Source organism: Astatotilapia calliptera, chromosome 17 (assembly GCF_964374335.1).
Source record: "Astatotilapia calliptera chromosome 17, fAstCal68.1, whole genome shotgun sequence".
Classification (NCBI taxonomy): Eukaryota; Metazoa; Chordata; class Actinopteri; order Cichliformes; family Cichlidae; genus Astatotilapia; species Astatotilapia calliptera.
Genome location: NC_137438.1, coordinates 4,958,739 through 4,980,244, shown reverse-complemented (window position 1 = coordinate 4,980,244; position 21,506 = coordinate 4,958,739). Strand labels below are relative to the sequence as shown.

General features: G+C 41.1%; 3 protein-coding genes across 4 annotated transcripts in view; all 3 read left to right on the top strand.

Moving 5' to 3' along the window:
• The first annotated feature begins 1,689 nt into the window (after positions 1-1,689).
• On the top strand, positions 1,690-7,662 carry LOC113015166 (uncharacterized). The gene is made up of 4 exons (XM_080291358.1): positions 1,690-5,515; positions 7,042-7,158; positions 7,275-7,378; positions 7,483-7,662. Exons 1-2 carry the CDS (start codon positions 1,751-1,753, stop codon positions 7,045-7,047), a joined length of 3,771 nt encoding a protein of 1,256 aa, XP_080147484.1. The 5' UTR covers positions 1,690-1,750; the 3' UTR covers positions 7,048-7,158; positions 7,275-7,378; positions 7,483-7,662.
• Positions 7,663-9,386: 1,724 nt separating this feature from the next.
• On the top strand, positions 9,387-17,356 carry cdc123 (cell division cycle 123 homolog (S. cerevisiae)). 2 transcript variants are annotated; one of them, XM_026146037.2, is made up of 14 exons: positions 9,387-9,492; positions 9,643-9,727; positions 9,971-10,042; positions 10,233-10,296; positions 10,527-10,559; positions 10,897-10,992; positions 11,983-12,089; positions 12,329-12,380; positions 14,947-15,022; positions 15,257-15,379; positions 15,689-15,717; positions 15,816-15,917; positions 16,003-16,140; positions 16,581-17,356. In XM_026146037.2, the coding sequence occupies exons 2-14, from the start codon at positions 9,654-9,656 to the stop codon at positions 16,638-16,640; spliced, it is 1,026 nt and encodes a 341-aa protein (XP_026001822.1). In that variant the 5' UTR covers positions 9,387-9,492; positions 9,643-9,653; the 3' UTR covers positions 16,641-17,356. The 2 variants fall into 2 exon arrangements, with proteins under 2 accessions (XP_026001822.1, XP_080147485.1); XM_080291359.1 differs by lacking the exon at positions 9,387-9,492 and having other exon boundaries at positions 9,596-9,727.
• Positions 17,357-20,663: 3,307 nt separating this feature from the next.
• Positions 20,664-21,506, top strand: part of camk1da (calcium/calmodulin-dependent protein kinase 1Da) — a 76,424-nt gene continuing 75,581 nt past the window's right edge. Inside the window, exon 1 of the mRNA XM_026146036.2 lies at positions 20,664-21,037. Coding sequence (XP_026001821.1) covers positions 20,937-21,037 — 101 coding nt within the window. The 5' untranslated portion in view covers positions 20,664-20,936. The remainder of the gene's footprint in view (positions 21,038-21,506) is intronic.

Sequence of the window (21,506 nt, the reverse complement as noted above, 5' to 3'; positions counted from 1 at the left end):
TAGAAAGAAACAACAACAATATATTAAAAGACGCTACTGTGAGAACGATGAATTCAGAAAGAAACAACAACAATATATTAAAAGACGCTACTGTGAGAACGATGAATTCAGAAAGAAACAACAACAATATATTAAAAGACGCTACTGTGAGAACGATGAATTCAGAAAGAAACAACAACAATATATTAAAAGACGCTACTGTGACAATGCTGAATTTAGACAAAAACAAAAAAACTATATAACTAAAAGGTATCAAGAAAACCCTGAATTCAGAGAGAGACAGAGATCTCGTGTGACTCAGCGTTATGCACGTGACAATGCATTCAGAGTAAGACACAGACAACTAATGAAACAACTAATGCGAGACAGGTATCAAAGTAATCTTGCATTCAGGATTATGCACAACATGAGATGTGCAATGAAAATAAAAAGGAAATACAGATGGGTGAACAGACAAACCCAAGAGAGTGACAACAGTGTGATCAACGAGGCCATATCTGTGTTCAAATCACAAATCAAAGCTGGACCATCATACCCATGTACTGTATGCTTCAAGGCTTCATTTCCAAACCAAGTGCGACCCTGCACAAGGTCAAAGTATGTCAAAAACCCACATGTAGTTGCAACATGTTTGACAGGAAAGTTTGTTCATGTTTGTGATGAAAACTGCAGAAATGAGCAGTGCAAAGTGCCTGATGAGAGAAAGAGAGAGTGGATATGTCACACCTGCCACGATCATCTTAAAAATGGATCCATGCCAGCACTTGCTGTTGCCAATAAGTTGGATCTTGCTGATATTCCAGCTGAACTTTCTGATCTCAACATACTGGAGAGACATCTCATAGCCAAGTGCATACCATTTGCCAAGATCATTCCTCTTCCCAAAGGCAGACAAAGAGCAATTAGAGGAAATGTGGTCTGTGTCCCATCAGAGGTACAGGAAACTGTTGAAACACTACCTCGATTGAGAATTAATTCTCAGGTGATCAGAGTAAAATTGAAGAGACGCTTGTCTTACAAAGGTCATCAGCTGTTTCAGACTGTAAGCTGGTCTAAACTTGTGCAAGCACTGCATAAACTCAAGCAGATTCATCCACAGTATAAGGATGTGAGCATCAGAGATGATGCTGAGCTGTGTGATCCAACTCTTCCTGATGAAGATGATGAGGATGATGATGATGAAAACATGAATGAGGACGATTATGATGAGGCTGATTTAATGGAAATTGACAGCTGTGAGAAAAATGCACTGAGTGAAGCACAAAATATAAATGAACAGGACATTGACATGTTACCCTGTGATGGTGAACAATCGCATGAACAGATGAGAGATGATTCAGAGCAAGCAGATGGACTGACTAATGGTGGTTTTGCACTCGAGTCCTGTTTGCAGCCCCCTGATGTGGCTGAGGAGATATTATGTTTCAGTGAAGGAATCTACTCTGTTGCTCCTGCAGAGAGAAACAATCCAATAAGTTTTTTCAAAACACCTAAACTGGAGGCCATGGCCTTCCCTGTGCAGTTTCCTACAGGCCAAAACACACTTGATGAAAGAAGGCTGATCAAAGTATCCCCCAGTGGGTATTTCAAATCAAGACTTTTCTGCATTGATGATCGTTTTGCCAAAGACACAAACTATTTATTCTTTGCACAGTTTGTGACTGAGATACACTTGGCTACTTCCAGCATGACAGTACAGTTAAGGAAGGCAAAGCCTCTGACCAGAGATGGTAGAAAAATAACCTCAGGCATGTTACAAGATAAACATGAGGTGGAGAAACTGGTGCGAAATAAAGATGCAGTGAGATTCATGCAGCCTCTGAGAGGAACCCCAGCCTATTGGGAGAAAACAACAAGAGATCTTTTTGCCATGATCAGACAGTTGGGAACTCCCACGTTCTTTTGCACATTTTCAGCTGCTGAAATGCGCTGGCCTGAAGTGATCGAGGCAATAACAAGGCAGCAAGGTGAACAAGTGAATTTTGAAGGACTCGACTGGTCAGCAAAGTGTGACATCCTGAGAAGCAATCCTGTCACAACAATGCGCATGTTTGACAAGAGAGTTGAAGCATTATTCAGAGATTTACTCTTATCTCCCGCAGAGCCACTTGGCAAAGTCATTGACTACTTTTACAGAGTTGAGTTTCAGCACAGAGGAAGCCCACACATACACTGCCTCCTGTGGGTAGAAGGTGCTCCTGTGTTTGAGGAGGATGATGAGCAAACTGTTCTTGATTTTATAAACAAATACATCACAGCTCAGCTGCCTGATCCACATAAACAACCTGAACTGTACAAAAAAGTAACAGAAGTGCAAAAACACAGTAAGAACCACACAAAGACGTGCTTTAGGAGTTTAAGCTCCGGGTGCCGTTTTGGTTTTCCCAAACCACCCTGCAATGAGACAATGATCACAAGACCCAGTGAGGATGATGCACTGGAAGTAGAAACGGCAAAGAACAAGCTCAGACCACTGAACCAGCTGCTGAATGAACCTGAAACTGCTTCCATGAGTTTAGAGCAGCTCTTGGAAAGATGCAAGTTGACACATGCAGAATATGAGAGATACCTGAATAAAATGAACATGAGGAGTACGATCATACTAAAGCGTGATCCAAAAGACTCTTGGATAAACGGCTATAATCCACATCTGCTTGAAGCCTGGAACAGTAATATCGACATAAGCTTTGTTTTAGATGCTTTTGGTGCTGCAAATTATTTAATGAAATATATATCAAAAAAAGAGGGCGGGCTATCTGAGTACCTGAAAACTGTCATTGAGAACTCCCATAAGGACAGTGTAAATGAGTGCGATGAAATGAGAGCCGTCATGCAGGCATATTCAAAGAAGCGAGAGATCAGTGCACAGGAGTGTGTTGCTCGTGCATGTGGTCTTCACATGAAGCAATGCTCACGTGCTGTAATATTCATTCCAACTGATGATAATCCTGTGAAAATGAGTCGTCCCCTGTCAGTTCTGGACAACACAACACCTGAGTCTTCCAATGTTTGGATGACATCTTTGAATGACAAATACAAAGCCAGACCTGAAACACCAGAGTATGAGGAGATGTGCATGGCAGACTTTGCTGCTACTTGCAGGATTGTCTATGGCCAACAGAAAAAAGGTAAAGATGTTTTGCCCCTTCTCAATGAGATGGGGTTTGTGCAAAGGCGCAAAAACAATAAGCCTGCTATCATCAGATTTCACCGCTGCTCACAAGAAAAACATCCAGAGCAATATTACGGAAGACTGCTTAAACTGTACCTTCCTCATCGTTCAGACCACGAACTGAAAACACCATCGTTGCCATCCTATCAGGCTTTCTATGGTGCTGGCTGTGTACAGCTACCAGGTACTGACCATCTTGAGTACGTGCAACACATTGTCAAAAGAAACAGAGAAAAATATGAGAAAAACAGTGAGGAGATCGAGAGCGCTGTTGAGGAATATGAGCAGAACAGAGGTGTGACTGACGAATGGTGTAATCTGGCACCTGAATCAGATCTCGTAAGGTTGCCACTTGTCGAACAAGAAAGAGAGCGAGACAATGAAAATGAACAGGAAGATGTGCCCGACTACAGCCGTCAGGCTGATGCTTCAACAGAAGTCAGAGCCATCAGGGAACCCCCTGCTATTGATCCCACATTGTTACGTCAGATGTTTCAGAATCTGAACAAGAAGCAAGCCTGCATATTTTATGCAGTTAGAGACTGGTGCATTAAAAGAGTCTGTGCTCTAAATCCAGAGCAGTTTTTCTTTTATATTAATGGTGGTGCTGGAACAGGAAAATCACATCTTATCAAATGCATCTACTCAGAAGCATCTAAGATACTGAGCAAAGTGCCCAGATATGCAGACGACGTTGACATATCAAAACCCACTGTCCTGTTAACTGCTTTCACTGGGACTGCAGCTTTTAACATTTCTGGAACAACACTGCATTCTCTTCTCAAGCTGCCTAGAAGCTTAAAACCTCCCATTCAGGGACTTGGCAATCAGCTGGATGAAGTCAGATCAGAACTTTTGAATGCTGAAATAATCGTCATTGACGAAGTGTCTATGGTGTCAAGACATCTCTTTGCATATGTAGATGCAAGACTCAAACAGATCAAAGGGACTCGGAGACCCTTTGGAGGCATGTCAGTCATTGCTGTCGGAGACTTCTATCAGCTACCCCCAGTGCGACAGTCTAAACCTCTCTGTGTGCACGACCCGTCCGAGATCGACCTGTGGCGGGAGCATTTTCAGATGATCACTCTGACTGAGATTATGCGTCAGAAAGATGATGTTGTCTTTGCTGAGATGCTGAACAGAATTCGTGTAAAAGGAAAGTTGGATGAGCTTTGCGAAGCAGATAGAGATTTGTTGTTACAGGCCATAACTGAACCAGCCCATTGTCCGACTGATGCATTGCACATTTTTGCAACTAATAAAGAAGTGGATGCACACAACTCTTCAACACTGGCTCTGCTCCACACTCATATCATTGACATCCATGCAGATGATTATAGAAAAGATCCTAGAACTGGCAGAATGGCACTTCAAGACAGACCATTGAAAGGAGGTAAAAACGAGTTACCAGACACACTGAAAGTTGCAGAAGGAGCTCGTGTCATGCTCACCAGAAACATTGACATACAAAATGGTTTGGTTAATGGAGCTTTTGGAAAACTACTTAGAGTAGTTCACTCTGAAAACGACCAACACATCATCAAACTTGGACTTAAAATGGATAATGAGACATCTGGAAAGAATAACCGCACACCAGCAGACGACATGGTGTACATTGAGAGAGCAGAGGAGAATCTGAAGCAGAAAGGAGTGGTACGAAGACAGTTCCCAGTGAAGCTGGCCTTTGCATGTACAATACATAAGGTACAGGGTATGACAACTACATCAGCTGTTGTCTCTCTTAAGAGCATTTTTGAGCCCGGCATGGCCTACGTAGCTGTCAGTAGAGTGACGTCTCTCAGTGGACTGTATCTTCTTGATATGGAGGAGAAAAAAATATTCACCAACCCAGAAATCACTGCAGCACTTGAGAACATGAGACAAGCCAACCTTGATGACATGATGCCTCTTCTACACGTGAGACAAACCCTCAGCAGGTCAGAGGTTTTCACCATTGTTCATCATAATACAGAGGGACTGCCAGCTCACATTAATGACATCAAAAGTCACCATGAATTGTGTCTAGCAGATGTTTTGTGCCTAACAGAAACACACCTGCGGGGCTCTTTTGTCGCAGAGAGTCTCCACTTGGAAAATTACAATTTGTTCAAACGCAACAGACACCTGTCCTACACAAACTTTCCCCAAATGGCAAACAGAAGTGGTGGTGGAGTTGCTGTTTATGTGAAAAGTGACATTCAAGTGCATGAAAAACAGTACATCCATAATGTAACTGACCTTGAATTTCTGGCTTTAAAGGTTGAAGCACCAGTCAGTGCTCTGATTGCAGTTGTATACAGACCTCCAGACTACACTCTGAGGCCATTCCTGAAAAACCTGGTAAGCCTATTAGACTCATTGGAGATCATGGACTGTCATCCCATCATAGTTTGTGGTGATTTTAATGAGAATGTTTTATCCAGTGCAAACAAACCAATCATGGAGTTGTTTGAGTCTAGGGGATACGCACAGGTCATCACTGCCCCTACCACAGAGAAGAACACACTGCTTGACCTAATTTTCATTTCTGAGCCAGATCGATGTCTCCATTCTGGAGTCTTGAAGACCTACCATAGTTACCATGACCCAGTATACTGTGTATTGTCCTGTGATGATTCATGATCTAGATCTTTGAATACAGTAAGTAATTTCTATATTTTTGAATGACTTAAGAAAGTAGAGCGATATTTAAAAGTTGACGCTCTGCATTGCAGTATAATGGTTGAATTGTTTACATAAAATACAATTACATGAATTAAGTAATGATCAGTAAAAGATGACAATTTTATTTATCACAGAAAATCTAAAATTCACTAACAGTAACCTATAAATGTCAGAAAAATCAAATATAGCAGTTTAAAATGAATAGTGTAGGCATATCCTCTCTGCAGCCAGGCTTCAACATCCTGCCAGGCTGCCCCAGTCTCACCGTGGCTGGGAGGGAGGGAGGGTGGACCAGAGGATTGCCTACACAACACATAAATGTTCAACAGCTTCTTCATTGTTTCTGAGAGAACAATAATGACTAAAGGTTGCTTTTTAAAAAAACAAACACAAACAAACAAACAAACCTAATTACAGCAATAATGACAGTTAAGCCACTTTATGTGTGCCTCTATTTTGAAATACTATTTACAAAAATGTTATTATTTTGGTTTGTTATAAACTTTAAACTTTTTCAAAAGTATACGATTATATTTTTGGACAAATCTTTCGATGAAACATACATTTTTATGAGCTTTTATCATGTTTCGGCCAGTGCAATCATCAGGGTGGGTCTGGGTTGATAACTGCACATTTCTGGCCAGAAATGTTTCAGCAGTGTTACATAAGTAGTACATATGTAACACTTGCTTTCTGTTACCAGCTGATACCCTACATTTGTATAGACATTGGATGGTGTGAGGTTGGGGAGTTGAGGGGGGGGGTTTACGGTGGGAGCTGAGGGGGGGGGGGGGGTGTTAGGTTTCCCTTTTTCTTTTTTAAGAGAGACACAGTCCTCCTGTGTCTTCTCCAAGCTTCACATGTAAGATCCAACAGTGTGAAGCACATAGCAGCTAGAAACTGTAATGCCACAGATCAGAGAGGCTTCATCATCACCATCTTCATCGCCGTACGATCAGAGCGTGAGACTTCACATCTGGAGCACAGGAGACATTCTGTGATAAGTCCTCCTTCTAGCTTGTCCCACAAGCAGTCGGTGAGATTTACTCACAACAAAAAGGGTTAATGACATAATTTCCATGAAAACATGTATTCATTCTTTGTAAAGTGTTTAAATTGTGTTTTCACTTGACCTTAGGAGTGTTAGAGTGTATTGTAATGTCTGTACTCAGGTGTTTCCCTCTGTGATCCATCCCCATCAGAGCTGAGACACTCAGGACTGAACAGACTGCACAGTTTCTGTGACCGAGCCTCCAAAACACCTTCTTTGAAACCACTCATGATAGAAGGGCTTCATATTTGCAGCAGCACTACTACAGGTATTCAGTTTATTACAGGATGTGTTTGTTTCTTAGGACCAGCTCTGAGTGCACACTACCTAACCTATACACCTTTCTGTTCATTACAAACCAACTACTCTGGATCATATGGCCAGTTGGCAGGAATGTTGCTGCAGGAAAACATCCCTGGAGATCACCATCATTGTCAGACTGACTGTGCCTCCTCTGTGCAGTGTCAAGATCCTCTCTAAATGAGTGTGTAAGTTAACATTTTCATTATTTTATTCCCTTTGACAAGACAAGTATCACTGATATTTACATTTACAACTACATATGTTCCCGTTTTCTGCTCTTCTTTTAAAGTCCTCAGCTATCCTGCTTCTGTGCTGCTTGCCACACATCAAACACTGGCCGGATGACAGGGAGGATCCACTCTGAAGTCACTGGACGTGATGAGGATCATATGGGACTTCATAGTTTCACAGAAACATTGTGCTCTGTGATTACAGGTTTTAAATGGACATAATGACTGCCTCTCTCTGATCAACAGGCTAAAGGATTGTTTTCATTGTTAGTGCTCTGTACAATGTATGCTTATTTAATATTTCATCACAGAGCAAACCTTTATTTATTTAACATTTTTTTATTTTGTTTTAATGTTGAATTAACTGTGGGGATTTTTTTAAGTGGGCACTTGGGATGTCATATGACCAGAAATGTGGTAACTGGAATTCAACAGTATGGAAGAAAAAATCTGCTGAGAACGAAACACATACAAAAACCCCCCAAGAAAATTCAAATTCATTCCATGTAATCCAATCTAAAACATTTTAAACTGCTGAACAGCAACACAAACAGTGTTAAAAAACAGTGTTAACAGAATGATTATGATGATTTTGTACCAAAGTTTCAGGTCACATGGCACACCTAGTGTGTAGTGTGGGGTATCAGCTGGTAAGTATAGGTTTTTTCATATTTGTGTCCTTAGAGTTTAGATAGATAAAGCCTTGTGTATAATAATTAGTCATAACCACAACTCAAAGTCAGGGACTAACTAAATTTGGGACTTTGTGTCTGAGCCCAGGTTAAAACAATGTGTAAAAAAGCATTTAGTGGCATGGCTGAACAATGCTGTATTGATACTTATTTATCCATGTTCACAAAAAGGACTAATGTGTTTATTTGATTATTTGCATGTGTTAAACTGTGTCACCACCTTAGGCTTTCATTTGAGTTTACTCACAAATCTCTATACAGTTCTCTTTTACCACTGTGTGGACTCCGTTTACATTAAAACATAAAAAAGAATGAGTAATAAAAAGATGTGTAGACAGATCAGAAGATTAAGTAGACCGATAGAAACAGCTGTTCAGCCATGTTCTAAGAAACCAACACAATTTAAAGGTTCAGGATTGTGGTTTTAAAAGTTGAATTTTCATGTATTTCATATGTTGCTCATTATTTTTTATTTAGTTATTTAATTTAGTTATTTTTCTTTATTCTACCAGTCCTTTTCAGAAAGAAGCTGTAAAATATGACTTAAGATTTTTATGTTATTTTCTATGACATACAAAACAAATTGATGTATGTAATACTATTAAACATGATATACACATGTGTATATGTCTGAAAAACATCATGCTGTATATTAAAGTTTGTATTTTCTGCAGAATGTTTGTTCATCTTTTAAGTTCATTTCAATTAGAAGAATATGAACTTTTAATATTCATTCAGAGGTTTTCTGACTCTAAATTTTCTTTTGTCATTACTCATCTTTTTATTATTTACATTTTAAACATGCTTAGCTTTTTCCAACTTCTTCTGTGTGAACATCAGCTTTCAAAAGTTCTGCACTTTTATTTTCAGGTTAAAAATTCTGTATTTTCCAGCTCATTCAGATTTTTAACTTAACATTCAGCAATTAATTCATTTCAGTGCATACATTCAGATTCAAGCATTCACACTGCAGTTTCTTCAGAAAATGCACTTTCTAGTTTTATTTTATTCTACTGTATATAGTATTTTATTTTATTCTATTCTGTACAGTTGTGTACTGTATTTATTCTTATTGTATTCTAATTTTTGCCTCATAACTTTTGCACTGTCCACTTCCTGCTGTGACAAAACAAATTTCCCAAGTGTGGGACTAATAAAGGTTATCTTATCTTATCTTATCCGGTTAATTCTTTAAAATAAATAACATTTTTTATTTTTTTTACGTTTACAATTGTAGTTTAAGGCATCCACAGTGAGGTCTTCTTTTTAATAAACGATCTCCGTCAGCTCACTGCACGCCTACATGTGCACCATGAAAATGATTCCCTGAGCGAAAACTTATGGCACGGTTTTTAATTGTACCAACAGCTAACTAATGTATTTATTTTCACCGTTTTCTGAGTAAAATTAAAATCATTAAAATCGATTCATAACTGTGAAGATTTTGTGTAATTTCAAGCCAGAATTTTAATGTGTTTCTAAAAGAGATTCGGAAGTTATTTACTGATGGACTCGTTTCCTTTACAGGATATTGCAGCATGAAGAAGGAGCAAGTTGTCAACTGTCAGTTTTCGGTTTGGTATCCGATATTTAAGAAACATACGATTAAAAGGTAAACTGCTAACGTTTGTAGAGCAAGTCCACTGAACGTTTTTATAATTGTTGCTGTAAAATAAAGGGCAGCTAGCCGGCTGCTAACGTTAGCCGACAGACAAAAAGCAGACAGCTGCCCTTTCTGTCTTTGTGAGTGTAAATAGTAAACAGTGCACCCTTCTTCTACTTCTGTGCTTTTATTTCATATATTTTGTTGGTTTCTGTGTATTATACACGTGATGTGGTTCGTCTTGTTTTCCAGTCTGATTCTTCCACTGCCTCAGAATGTAATAGACTATTTACTGGACGATGGGACACTGGTAGTCTCTGGAAGGTATCAGACTACACACACAGACACACACACAGACACACACACACACACATGTTTCCTATGTGAAATTTCACAAACGTGTTCTGTCGTGGAAATCATGATTTAAACGTAATTGGGCGTTCTGACAGTTGCTCACAGATTACATGCTGTCTCTTCTGATTTTACACTTTTCCTCATTCTCTCTTCCCTCAAGTGACCACAACACACAGCAGACACAAACTAACAACAGCGACTCAGATGCAGAGGAAGACATTCAGGTAAGCTGGAGCCTTTTTTTCAAGATTGGAAGAACGTCACAGAGATCATAAATGGATCGCACGGTCACTATCGCACTGAATATGACCTAAATAAGTGTGAAACAAATTTAAAACCTTAAATGGGACATATTAAGCTTTTACGTCTTTGGTGTCACATATGTGCTGTTACAGTGGTGGATGCTCTTGTGAAGCATGGCCGATCATGTTTCTAACTCTCTCCTCCCTTCTAGTGGTCAGACGATGAAACAACTACAACAGTCACTGTAAGTGTCCTTAATGGGTCCAAGTGCGCCTCATTTATTTGTTATTATATATTTACAGTTAAACCAAAGACAGTCAATTCGGATGATTACGTAAAACCATTTTGCTAAAAAAATAGCCGAGTATCAGTTTGTAGTTTACATTACTTCCATGTATATGTTTCTTCATATGTGTGCTGTTATGTTAATGTAGATATAAGCATTTAAGCTAAAGAGGTGAACTCATTCTTCTTTAAATCAGGTTGCATCTATGTAATAAATGTGCATGACCTCACCTTTAAGCTTGTACTATCATTTTGCTTGGTGGGAATAACAGCCTGAAATGTCATGTTTCTGCCAGGCTCCTGAGTTTCCAGAGTTCACCTCTAAAGTGCTGGAGGCCATAAACAGCCTGGGTGGGCGTGTATTCCCTAAACTCAATTGGAGCGCACCACGGGTAAAAACACTGCTTTCCTCTGCTTCAGATTGAAGAGTGTTAGCATGACCAACATCTGTTTGTCACTAAATGCCTCATGAATTATTCATTAAGGATGAGGGCATATAGTTCTGCCAGGTTTTTCTGATGTTAGTGTGACGAAACCATAATAAGTCATGTTTCCCACCTTTGATGTGACCTATAACCTTTACAGTTCAAGTGCAAACCAAATAAATCCAAGTGCAACAAGCTAGTTGCATAAGTGGGCACACCCTTAAGCTAATACTAGTGAAGCACTTTTTGATATAATCAAAACATTCAGTCTATCAGCATGGCAAAACTTGACTTTGCAACATTTTTCCACCATTCCTTGCAAAACCTCTCCAGATCTGTCAGATTGTAAGGCCGTCTCCTTTGCACAATCCTCTTAACTTCTCCCCTCAGATTTTCTGTTTTGATTTGATTTTTCTGTTTGATCTGAAATCCAGCTTTGCCATTCGAATTTACATTTTATTTGAATTTACGTTTAGGCTCTCTGTCATGTCATACTGAAGGTTTTAGGCTAAAAGTGACTGGTATTTGGGAGTGTTCACAATTCCCTTCACCTTGACTAATGCAAAGCAACCTCAAATCATGATTATGCCACCACCATGCTTTACCTTGGTTTTTGCACCAAACATGCCTTTGGAATTGTGTGTGTAGTCTTATCATACTGTAACACATTTTCCCGCATGCTTTTGGGAGACATGATGTATTTTTTGCAAACTGTAACCTGGCTTGGATGTTTTTCTTTCTAAGAAAAGGCTTTTTTATTGCCATCCTACCTCATAGTCGAGACACATGGAGAATCTGGGAGATTGTAACATGTAGGACTCTTGGCAGCCTCATTTTCAAATGATTTATTGTGGTCTCATTTTTTAACAGCACAGCATGTTGTCATTTTAACAGCTGAATGCACACGTTTTATATCCAGTGTAACTTAACGTGTGTGTTTGTTTCCCCTCCCTACAGGATGCGAACTGGATTGCTCTGAACAGCTCCCTGCAGTGTCGCAGCCTCAGTGATATATTTCTGCTCTTCAAAAGTTCCGACTTCATCACGCATGACCTCACGCAGCCGTAAGTCCCGTTGCCTAACAACAACATCACAATCGTAAACAACTGGGCTCGTTTAAAGAAAGAAAAAAGGAAAAACACCTGGTGTGGTGTGCGCAGGCCCATTTGAACTGGCAGTGTTTGCTGGGCTGTAGATTTACCTCTCGCTGCTTCACACTCCATGACAAACATTCAGTGTGGGGAAAGTGAAAAGTAAATTTTTAAGGTTTTTATTATTACTTTTTTGTCATTTCCATGTTCAGATTCCTTCAATGCAGCGACCAGGACTCCCCAGACCCAGTCATCAACTATGAGGTATATACTTTCTTTTTCCCACCATAAAGAAGAATAGTCTCCAAATATGTTTTTGTGTCATTACCCTGAGGCTTAATTTACTCTTGCTTTACACATGTTCACAAAATATAATACAACATAAATCTGGAACAACAAAAAAGTAGATCAGATTAGACTCTCTGGCAGCAACAACCATTCAAAGTCTTTTTAATCACCTTACTTAGTTTGAATATCAACAGGCCACCTTGTCTATGTCTACATGCCTAAATGTATTTCTGTCATGTGATTGGCTGATTAGATCATTCTTTTAATGAGCAGCTGAACAGATGCAAATATTGAAGGTGCTGTTGAGTGTTTAGCTTCTTGTTTAAAAGGACTGATAGAACAAAAAACCCCTCTGGCTTCTGCTGGTTGCCAACCCCGCGTCGTTATGGAAATAACTGAAATTACTCGAGCACTTAAATCAGCTCACAGTGTCTCTCATCGCTGTTAAAAGATTGCCAAAGTATGGCCTGAGGGCCAGTGGCAGCTGTTAGTAGCATATGGTGAGGATGATGGGTGAAACAGTGTAATACTGCTGTCCCACTGTAATACAGAGCTCAGAGCAAGACCAAGAGAGCATTTCTGTTCAGCTGTAGCTCTTCTATTTGAGCCGTCACAGCAGAGTAAATCCCTCTGACAATAACAAATATAGCTGGAGTCAAGAAATGCCACCTCTCTTTATGATTAAGAAGAATAAAACCTAGAAACAACTAAAAGTAAAACCCTTTTCTGAGCTGTCACTTTATGAACACAAACTACAAATGTGTCTTTTTAGTCACTCGCTGGCTCCCAAAGTTGGCATTTTCAGAACCCAACAGAAAAATGCAAAGATTAAAATTTAAGACTTATTCAAAAAACTGGAGACAAACGGTTTCACAAAAAACTTCACCATTTACACTCCTCAACATTTTCAGAAAAAGAAATCATGTTTGATTAGTCTCTTTGCATTGTGACAGCACCTGTTATTATAACCCCGAGCTTATTTTGGTTTTGCAGATTATGAGGGAGCGCTGGCTCTGACTAAAAAGCCTGAGGACTTTCCAGACTCATACAGCAGCCACTTCTAAAACATACCCTGATCTCTATGATCTGTTTGACTCCAAATACAACAGTAATTTCTTAAAAACAAACATTGTATTCAGTAACTAGCTGAGACTGAAAACTCACCAGAAAAGCGATGACTGGGTCATAAGTCAAGAGAGGTCATTTTCTTACAGGCTTGTTTTTCGTGACCTGGTGAGTCATCCTGTGTTGGCCATTAGGCTGTTTGCATATGAAATAAGATTAGTTAATAATTGTCAGCCAACCGCTACATCAAAAAACACACACCCACAAACATGAGAGCAACAAGTGGCGACCTTTTCTGACTTCCCCTAATAAGTTTTGACACCTCAGTTTATATCAATAAAGATGGAGTTTGTCAACTATTAGATTGGGTATTAGGTTTTTCCCGAGGGTAGTCCAGATAAGCTATACAGGCAAAGATCACCAGTCACATCCAGTCATTTAGTTCTGGAAGGAGACCTGAAATACAACAGAAACATGTCAGTTCAAAAGAGAGAAACAAGGTTTATCCTTAATACGTGACTAAGGAGGGAAAGAGTTGAAGTAAACAACAGATAAAGAGTCAATTTAAGAAAAAAAAGAAAAAAGAATTGCCTTAAATCCTTTCTGTTCTGCATGAGCTGTTTTATTTATCAGTTTAACTGACAGAGGAGAAAAATGAGTGTTTATAGCTGGTGTGCTTACACAAAGGGAGCCTGTACTTCCTACCAGCATTTATTAGCACAAACTTGGAGTTCAGTCATGTGAAGGATTGGTTAAAATCCTGCCAGCCAGCGAAAATACAAAAATGTCGGGGAAGTCGATCCCATGATTTTTCCTGCCATTCAACTAAAACTTAAAAACTTGACTACTACAGGTGTTAGAGGTGGACTGAAGCACGCTGGGGAAAAAGAAAAAAAAAGACATTGCAGCAGAACCGAAATCCTGGAGTCTCCAAGGAAACGGAGATGCTGATTGATTGCTTTACAATCACGGCCACATTTATGAGCCAAGTAAACGCACTTTCAGTGTGTTTGTACAAAGTAACCTGTGTAATGTCATTGCTGTGTACAGTAATATTCACATCCCTTTGTTGTTTATATGCATTGCTCAGTGGAATTGCATGAACATAACAGGACTGGGTAAAAAATACTGTAGTGCAACTAAATAAGATCAAATAAAACAGTTAGAGAGGTTTGATCTGCAAAGGATCCTGCACCTACCATCGTTTCTTCAGTTTTTTCACAAGCCTGTCCAGTCCTGGTTTAAAATGTCAGACTTGCATGTGAGTAAGCTAAGAATAATGGTGTCATCTGAAAACTTCATTACATATTGATTCAGTTGGGAGTAATTTGCATGCAGAGCACTAACACATTCTTTGGCTTTCCTTGTATTATCAACAAATCTGCTGCCGTATTTAAGTATTTCTATTGGCTTACTAGCGCCAGTGTCTCCTCTTTAATGGTTGTCTCACACTCTAACACTTGTCTTCTTTCTTCAGCTGGTACTGAGGAAGTGGAGTGAGCTGATTCCTGGCGGAGAGTTTCGCTGCTTTGTCAAAGAAAACAAACTGATCGGTAAAAACTGTCCCTCCTCTTCTTTTACACGAGTGTTGTCCATAAATATCTGCACTGCGTTTGATCACGTTAGCCACCGAGTGGCTACAAATGGACATAAAGAGAGTACGCTTCATGCATGAGACGGGAATTATTTTTTAAAATTCTCTGTACAGTTATTCAGGAGGCTAATTTAGAACCAATTATAAAATGTAACCTAAAGTGTGCTGACGATGTGTCTGTGCGATCTCCCAGCTATCTCCCCAAGAGACTACACGCAGTATTACCAGCACATCCTGAAGCAGGAGGAGCAGATAAGCCAGGCCATTCAGGACTTCTTCAGCCAGCACATCCAGTACAACTTCCTGGATGAAGACTGTGAGCATCAGCCTGCTTTTATTTTTCCCTGTACATGTAAATTTTAATGCAATATTTTCAGTTTCGTAAGTTCTCCTCAGACAGAAACAGACTTTTTGTGGAGTAATGAAAGTCATTAAATATGTACTGTTAAAAATGGGGTCATTTAGGCAGGACGGAAATGAAAGCGAAGACTGATGACATTTCACTTAATTGTGATTTTAATGTTTAATGTGAGGTGGTAATAAAAGTTTGCTTTTTGAAGTTGTGCGAGACAGTAGTGTGAATGTTAAATGATTACTCATTCAGATGTTTTTTTCTGCTTTACAGTTGTGTTTGATGTTTACAGAGACAGCCAGGTAACTCGATACTGAATGTTTTTCTTGATAAATCAAAAAAAACCCAACACACACTTTGTGAGCTGCATTTACTGTATGTGTCTTCGTGTGTGTCGCAGGGGAGGGTGTGGCTCATCGACCTGAACCCATTCGGAGAGGTGACTGACTCGCTGCTGTTCACCTGGGGCGAGCTGACGTCTGGAGAGGTTGCAGAGCAGCAGGTCAGTCATTGTATACTGTATGTCCCGTATTGCAACACACTCTGGAGTCTTAATGAATGCTCAGTGTGTCTGTGGACCTGTGCAGGAAGGCCCGGCGTTCCGCTACACCACCAGCGAGGTGACGGTGCAACCCAGCCCCTGTCTGAGCTACAGAATTCCACGGGACTTTGTCGACCTCTCCACAGGAGAGGATGCATACAAACTTATCGACTTCCTCAAGCTGGTAGGTCCTGGAAAGTTGCGTTCATGCATGACGACCTGTTTGTCATGCATGAACACAAACGTTGTTTGCCATTCAGGCGTTGAAACAAAAGACATAGTGAGTGCATTTTCAGCTGCGGCTGCAGCAGAAAAGACTCAACTTCTTGCACCAGCATGTAGCCCAGGTTCTCTAAAGTTTGACCACTGACTGACCACCATTGTACTAGCAGCTGGGACCTTTAGAGAGCATCCCATCAGTAACCACTGGACATGCTGAGCTCATCTGGTGCTGACTCCGTTACTGCGATCTTAATCATATGATGTGGAGAGTTTTTGATTAGCATTACCATAAAAAACGTACAAGAAAAGTACTAATTTCTAATGTTATACTACACTAGTGTAAAATGACAGGTGACTGCAGTGAAGGGTTAAACTCTCCTCTCCTTCTTCTCCTGTTCGCAGAAGAAAAGCCAACAGGAAGAGTCTGAGGAGGAGGAAGAGCAGGAGAACGCGCCACAGTGACATCAGCGTCATCGGCTCTCCATATAAAATCTGCATGAAGTGACTCTTCACCCTCTCTTCTGTTTCAGCACCAGTTCCTTCTACTTTTTTTTTTTTTTTAAATCTCAGAATGGTACGCGGTGTACCCGGGATTTCCTAAATAGCTCCTTCACATTACTCGAATGGAGCATGTTAAATTAGCAGATCGTGTTACCCGTTCCTTAGGGACTCATTTCCTTCGACACTGCCTAGCGCCTTATTGCCGATCTTAATAGAGGCCTCTGCCGTGTCCAGGGGTTGGTTATTTCACTTTTTGTGGGGGCGGGGACTGTGTTACTGTAAAATGATGTATTCATTAACAATGTAAAGAATGTTTGCTTTTATACTTTGAGCCTGTGGAGTAGTCTGTGTATCTGTATCACATCTCAAAACAGTCTCTCTTGGTTTGAAATCAATTTGATACACACACACACAGTGTCAGTTTGTTTCTTTACCTATGGGGCTGACAGACTTCTCTATTTAACACTAAAGCCCTTCATCACTGAGTCACCTTTAATTTTCTTGCCAGAAATCCCAGCTCCTCCATCTTTCCCTGCCAATTTCCTCTGAGCAGTTTTGACACAGTCATTGCTCCCTGCGCTCATTTGGAGTCCTGTTATTTCTTTTTTCTCTCTCCCCTTATCACGCATCAATGTAGACTGTTGCTCCAAAGAACACCATTAAACTTCTTTGTCGTGTATTGACTCGGCTGTCAGTCTGGTGGGTGCTGTAAACCAGCACATTAGAAATTGATTGCACTGTTACGCAACAGCTCTCATTACCCCGAGAGCTAAATGAGCTGCGCACGCACGACACAGGGCAGTACTTTTGTTTCTTTTCCTTTTTTCCCCCTTTTCCTCTTCACTGGATTGATGGAGCAATTATGGGGAGATGAAAGAGTGGGTGTCAGAGGTACAGCTCGCCAGGTAAACCGCTGTGGACGAGCAGCAACAGTGTGCATGACACAAATATTGTGAATACGCCTCACCACTTGTCATCATTATGAAACTGAAACGTGTATGTAAACATCCAGTTTGACCTGCAAATAAGGACGAGCTTGTCTGCTGAAATGTGACAAAGGGTATTTGCTGCTGGGGGGAGGGGGCAAATCACAAAATCTGATCGTGATCATAAAGACTAAAGGGTAAATACAAAGCTTAGCTAATGATGAACTCCAGTCTGTGATTAAAAATATAGATGTACACACACACACACAATCGCACTGAGTCCAGTTCATTAAGTGCATCAAGCTAAAAAAAAATACAGATACGATAGGCCTGCAGTTACACTCTCTGCTCACATTATTAGGTACACTTGTTCAACTGTTTAAAGTATATGTCTATGAGCCAATCATATGGCAGTAATAAGGGCTGATAAGAAGGCAACAATAGCTCAATTAACCACTTGTATGCAAGGTATGCAGAAGAGTGTCTCTGAGTATCCAACACACTGAACCTTGAAGCAGCAGAAGACCACACCAGGTGTCACTCTTGTCAGCTAAGAACAGGAAGCCGAGGCTACAGTTCATACAGGCTAAGTAATACTCGTCAGCAGAAGATTGGAAAATGTTGCCTGGTCTGATGAATCTCTATTTCTGCTGGGTGTGATCGCCTCGGTTGCTACCTTTATTCTGCCGTCAATTTTGATCCTCAGCATCTCTCCTTTCAAGTGGTTGGGCATCATGTGCTTCAGTTAGACTGATGTCCTTTACCAGGGCTGCCTCATCATATCCATGCTGCTCATGCTAAATGCTGTGCAGTAACCTCTGGAGCTCCAGCTTCAGTCATATCTGTGTTCTATTTGTGTTATAGCACTGAGCTGCCACGTGCTTCTCAGTCATTGTGGATGTTTGTTTTCTGCTATTCTATAGTTCCCATGTGTTGCATATATATCCGCTGTCATTGAGTCAGCTGCCAGTTCATTGAGTCCATGTATGTCAGTTTGTCGTTGTTCCTCAACAGCTGACTTCCAGGCTAGTATAGTGTTTTGTGGATACTCTTATGGAATGCATTCCCTGACCAGGATTGAAACCCTGACCTATTGTTCCAAAGACAGTAATGTTTAGTACTGCAAAATCCAGCTTCTTTGGTTGGCACCTAAGCAAATGTGTCAACCCCAGCTCCTTAATATGGTAGATCGTGACTGCATTTCAGTATAACATCAGCTGCTAAAGAAATCCTTTCATCCATCCACACATTACATCAAGTCAGATGTCAGGTAGGATGGAAGCTGTACTGAGGGTGGGGGCTGGGAGTGGATCGTTTAATACAAGCCATTTCAGAGTGTGAAATCGTTGGAGGGTTTGACATTAGAGGAAATATGTATATCAGCATCTCAGCCAGGCAAATGATTTCTGTACGTGCGCACATGTCTGCATTTAAAATGTCAGTGTTCAAGCTGCAGGCAGTAAGTGGGCCCCATTCGTCTTCCTTGACCTTCATCTTCTTTTTTAACCATGGCTCTAACACCCACCTCGGATCCTCCCTCCCTTTGCAGCCGGGTAATCATCTTTCACCGGGGGAGGTCAGATTTGCTGACTCAGAGAAAAAGACTAGGATGAGGGGGGAGAAGCGTGGGGGAGAGGAGTTTTCCTCGGATGCTGCTGAGGAAGAGCTGCAGTAGTTTGCAGCCGGAATACTCATGAGCAGCTGAAGCTGCAACACATTGTCCTCCACCCCCCTCTCTCTCTATCTCTCTCTGTCTCCTTATAGTGCAAACATAACCTAGTGTGTGTGCGCGCGTGTATGTGCGCGTGTGTTGTGGGCAGTAACGCGGCCTAAGCTGACCTCAGCCCCTGCAGCTGTCAGAGCCCGGGGATCACCGCTCTTTCCGTCTGCAATCCAGGTGTTATGAGGACCACTGTAACTTAGGTGAGCACGCTGCTGCAGCTGGGCTCCCCGCTGATCCCTGGGCGCCCCGCTGAGCCACATGGACGCCTTTAGGGATCCCACATGGTGATGAATACGTGATAGCTGTTGTCATAATGCTGGCGCATTGCGAATTTGCTGCTCAAAAGAAGTAGCAGGATGCAAGGAACAGCATTCCACCGGCTCCCTTTAATGTCATAACACTCACTGCCAGAGTATGACTTGGACGCAGTTGTTAAATAAACAATCACAATCATAGAAGCAAAGAGGTGGATTTGAACACACTAGATATTTTGTGCACCAGTGGGAACCCCCCTCCTGGTCCCCCGACATGTTGATGGGGGGGGGGGGGGGGGGGGGGGGGTTCACCAATTAAAGGCGTTTATTAAAGACGTTTATCGAATTGCAGGTGGAGGCAGATTAGCCGCCAAGTTAGAGATGCTTGACAAACGCGATGCCGGAAGTTGTGAGGTTCTGTCTTCAATATAAAACAAATTTTTTGGGGAAAAAAATTGAGTGGCGTGAAATAAATCACTCCAGATAGCGTATATGTGAAACTGTTTGATAAAACATCTATCAAGAGTGAGACGTGATTAACCAGTTTGGTGAAAGTGAAGTATGAGTTTCCATTTTATTTGACTGTAAACCCAGAAAATAGGTTATTTCAATTATTGGTTAATTTCTTATCCAGTGAATGGAAAAAACAAAAACAAAACGTCATTGGATAAGAAAATAAAAAATCTGGAAGAGTGTTTTTTTTAGACTAATTAATTTATTTACTACTTCCCGCCCCCATTGGTGAAAGTCCAAAAAATTAGTCTACTCGATTTATTTTATTGTGTTTTACAGGGTTTTTTTTCACCTTTTTTTTCCTTGTTCATACCATAAGCTAATGAAGTCTGATAGCGTCAGCAAATGATTTCCCCCGTTCTTAGATCCTATGCTTTGAGTTTACTGTTAGCCTAGGGATTCTGGGGCTGATTGAAGACTGTATAATAGCTGTGGCGGTTGCAAGAAAAAATATTATTAATAATATTATTCCAGCTAAATTTTGGCTTGTCAAGTAACATGCTCTTATTTTGAAAGACCGTGGCGGAGGCTCTTTTGTCTTTCGTCCACGTTTACTCAGCCACTATCCAGACGGGAGGAGGAGGCAGGAGGGGAGCGGGTAAAGGGAGAGAGAGTGAGAGAGAGAAAGAGGAGGAGGAAGCGGGGACACGGTAACCTGCAGGAGGACTCACATGGTCCTGCAGCAGCGGATCCCAGACCATCAGGACTCTCAAACCCCTAACACTCTAGCCCACGTCTTCTTCCCCAACACCACCCCTCCTCCTGTAGTCTTATTTTATTTTCGCATCCTTGCTCCCGCAGCCCAGTGTTGGGGTCGGACTTGGGCCGGCAAAGCAGCGCCATGGCTCGGGAGAACGGAGACACCACCGGCAGAGGGGAAACGTGGAAAAAACAAGTCGACGACATTAAGAAGATTTTTGATTTTAAAGAAGTCCTCGGCACGTGAGTACACACGGTTTTTGTCTGAGTTCACCTCGTTGGTCTGAGTGATAGTCCAGTAATATCCATCCGGGCTTGTGTCTGTCTACAAACGGGGCTGCTGGGAGAGTTTACGGTGACCTTACTGCGCTCGGGGGCAGCGTTCAAATGGACTTGAAATGTGCATGAGTGCTGACTCTTGGACCGCTTTCTACATTCTTCTTCTGTGTTGCTATTACTGTAGTCTTCTTGCGGATGCTTGTCGGAGCTCTGTGGTTGCTCAGCGGGGGGCTTTAATCACGTCAGTGGATTTCGTGCTGTGGCATCGCTGTGTAATAAAGCACCGAGTACTATTAATAATGACTTTATAGCAGCTGAATATTCCGCTTACACAAGATGTTCAGCTGTTTCAGTTTGTTAGGGATTACTTTTAGCTAGCGTGATAACTGTTTACACCAAATATTGAGAACTTTTAGCTAGCTTCACAATTCAC

Bases quoted from the DNA above. Each gene is read 5' to 3' on its own strand.
- LOC113015166 (XM_080291358.1), top strand. From the start codon at position 1,751: ATGTTACAAGATAAACATGAGGTGGAGAAACTGGTGCGAAATAAAGAT.
- cdc123 (XM_026146037.2), top strand. From the start codon at position 9,654: ATGAAGAAGGAGCAAGTTGTCAACTGTCAGTTTTCGGTTTGGTATCCG. The intron at 10,993-11,982 runs GTAAAAACACTG...CCCTCCCTACAG, and splicing joins TCAATTGGAGCGCACCACGG to GATGCGAACTGGATTGCTCT. The intron at 16,141-16,580 runs GTAGGTCCTGGA...TCCTGTTCGCAG, and splicing joins TTATCGACTTCCTCAAGCTG to AAGAAAAGCCAACAGGAAGA.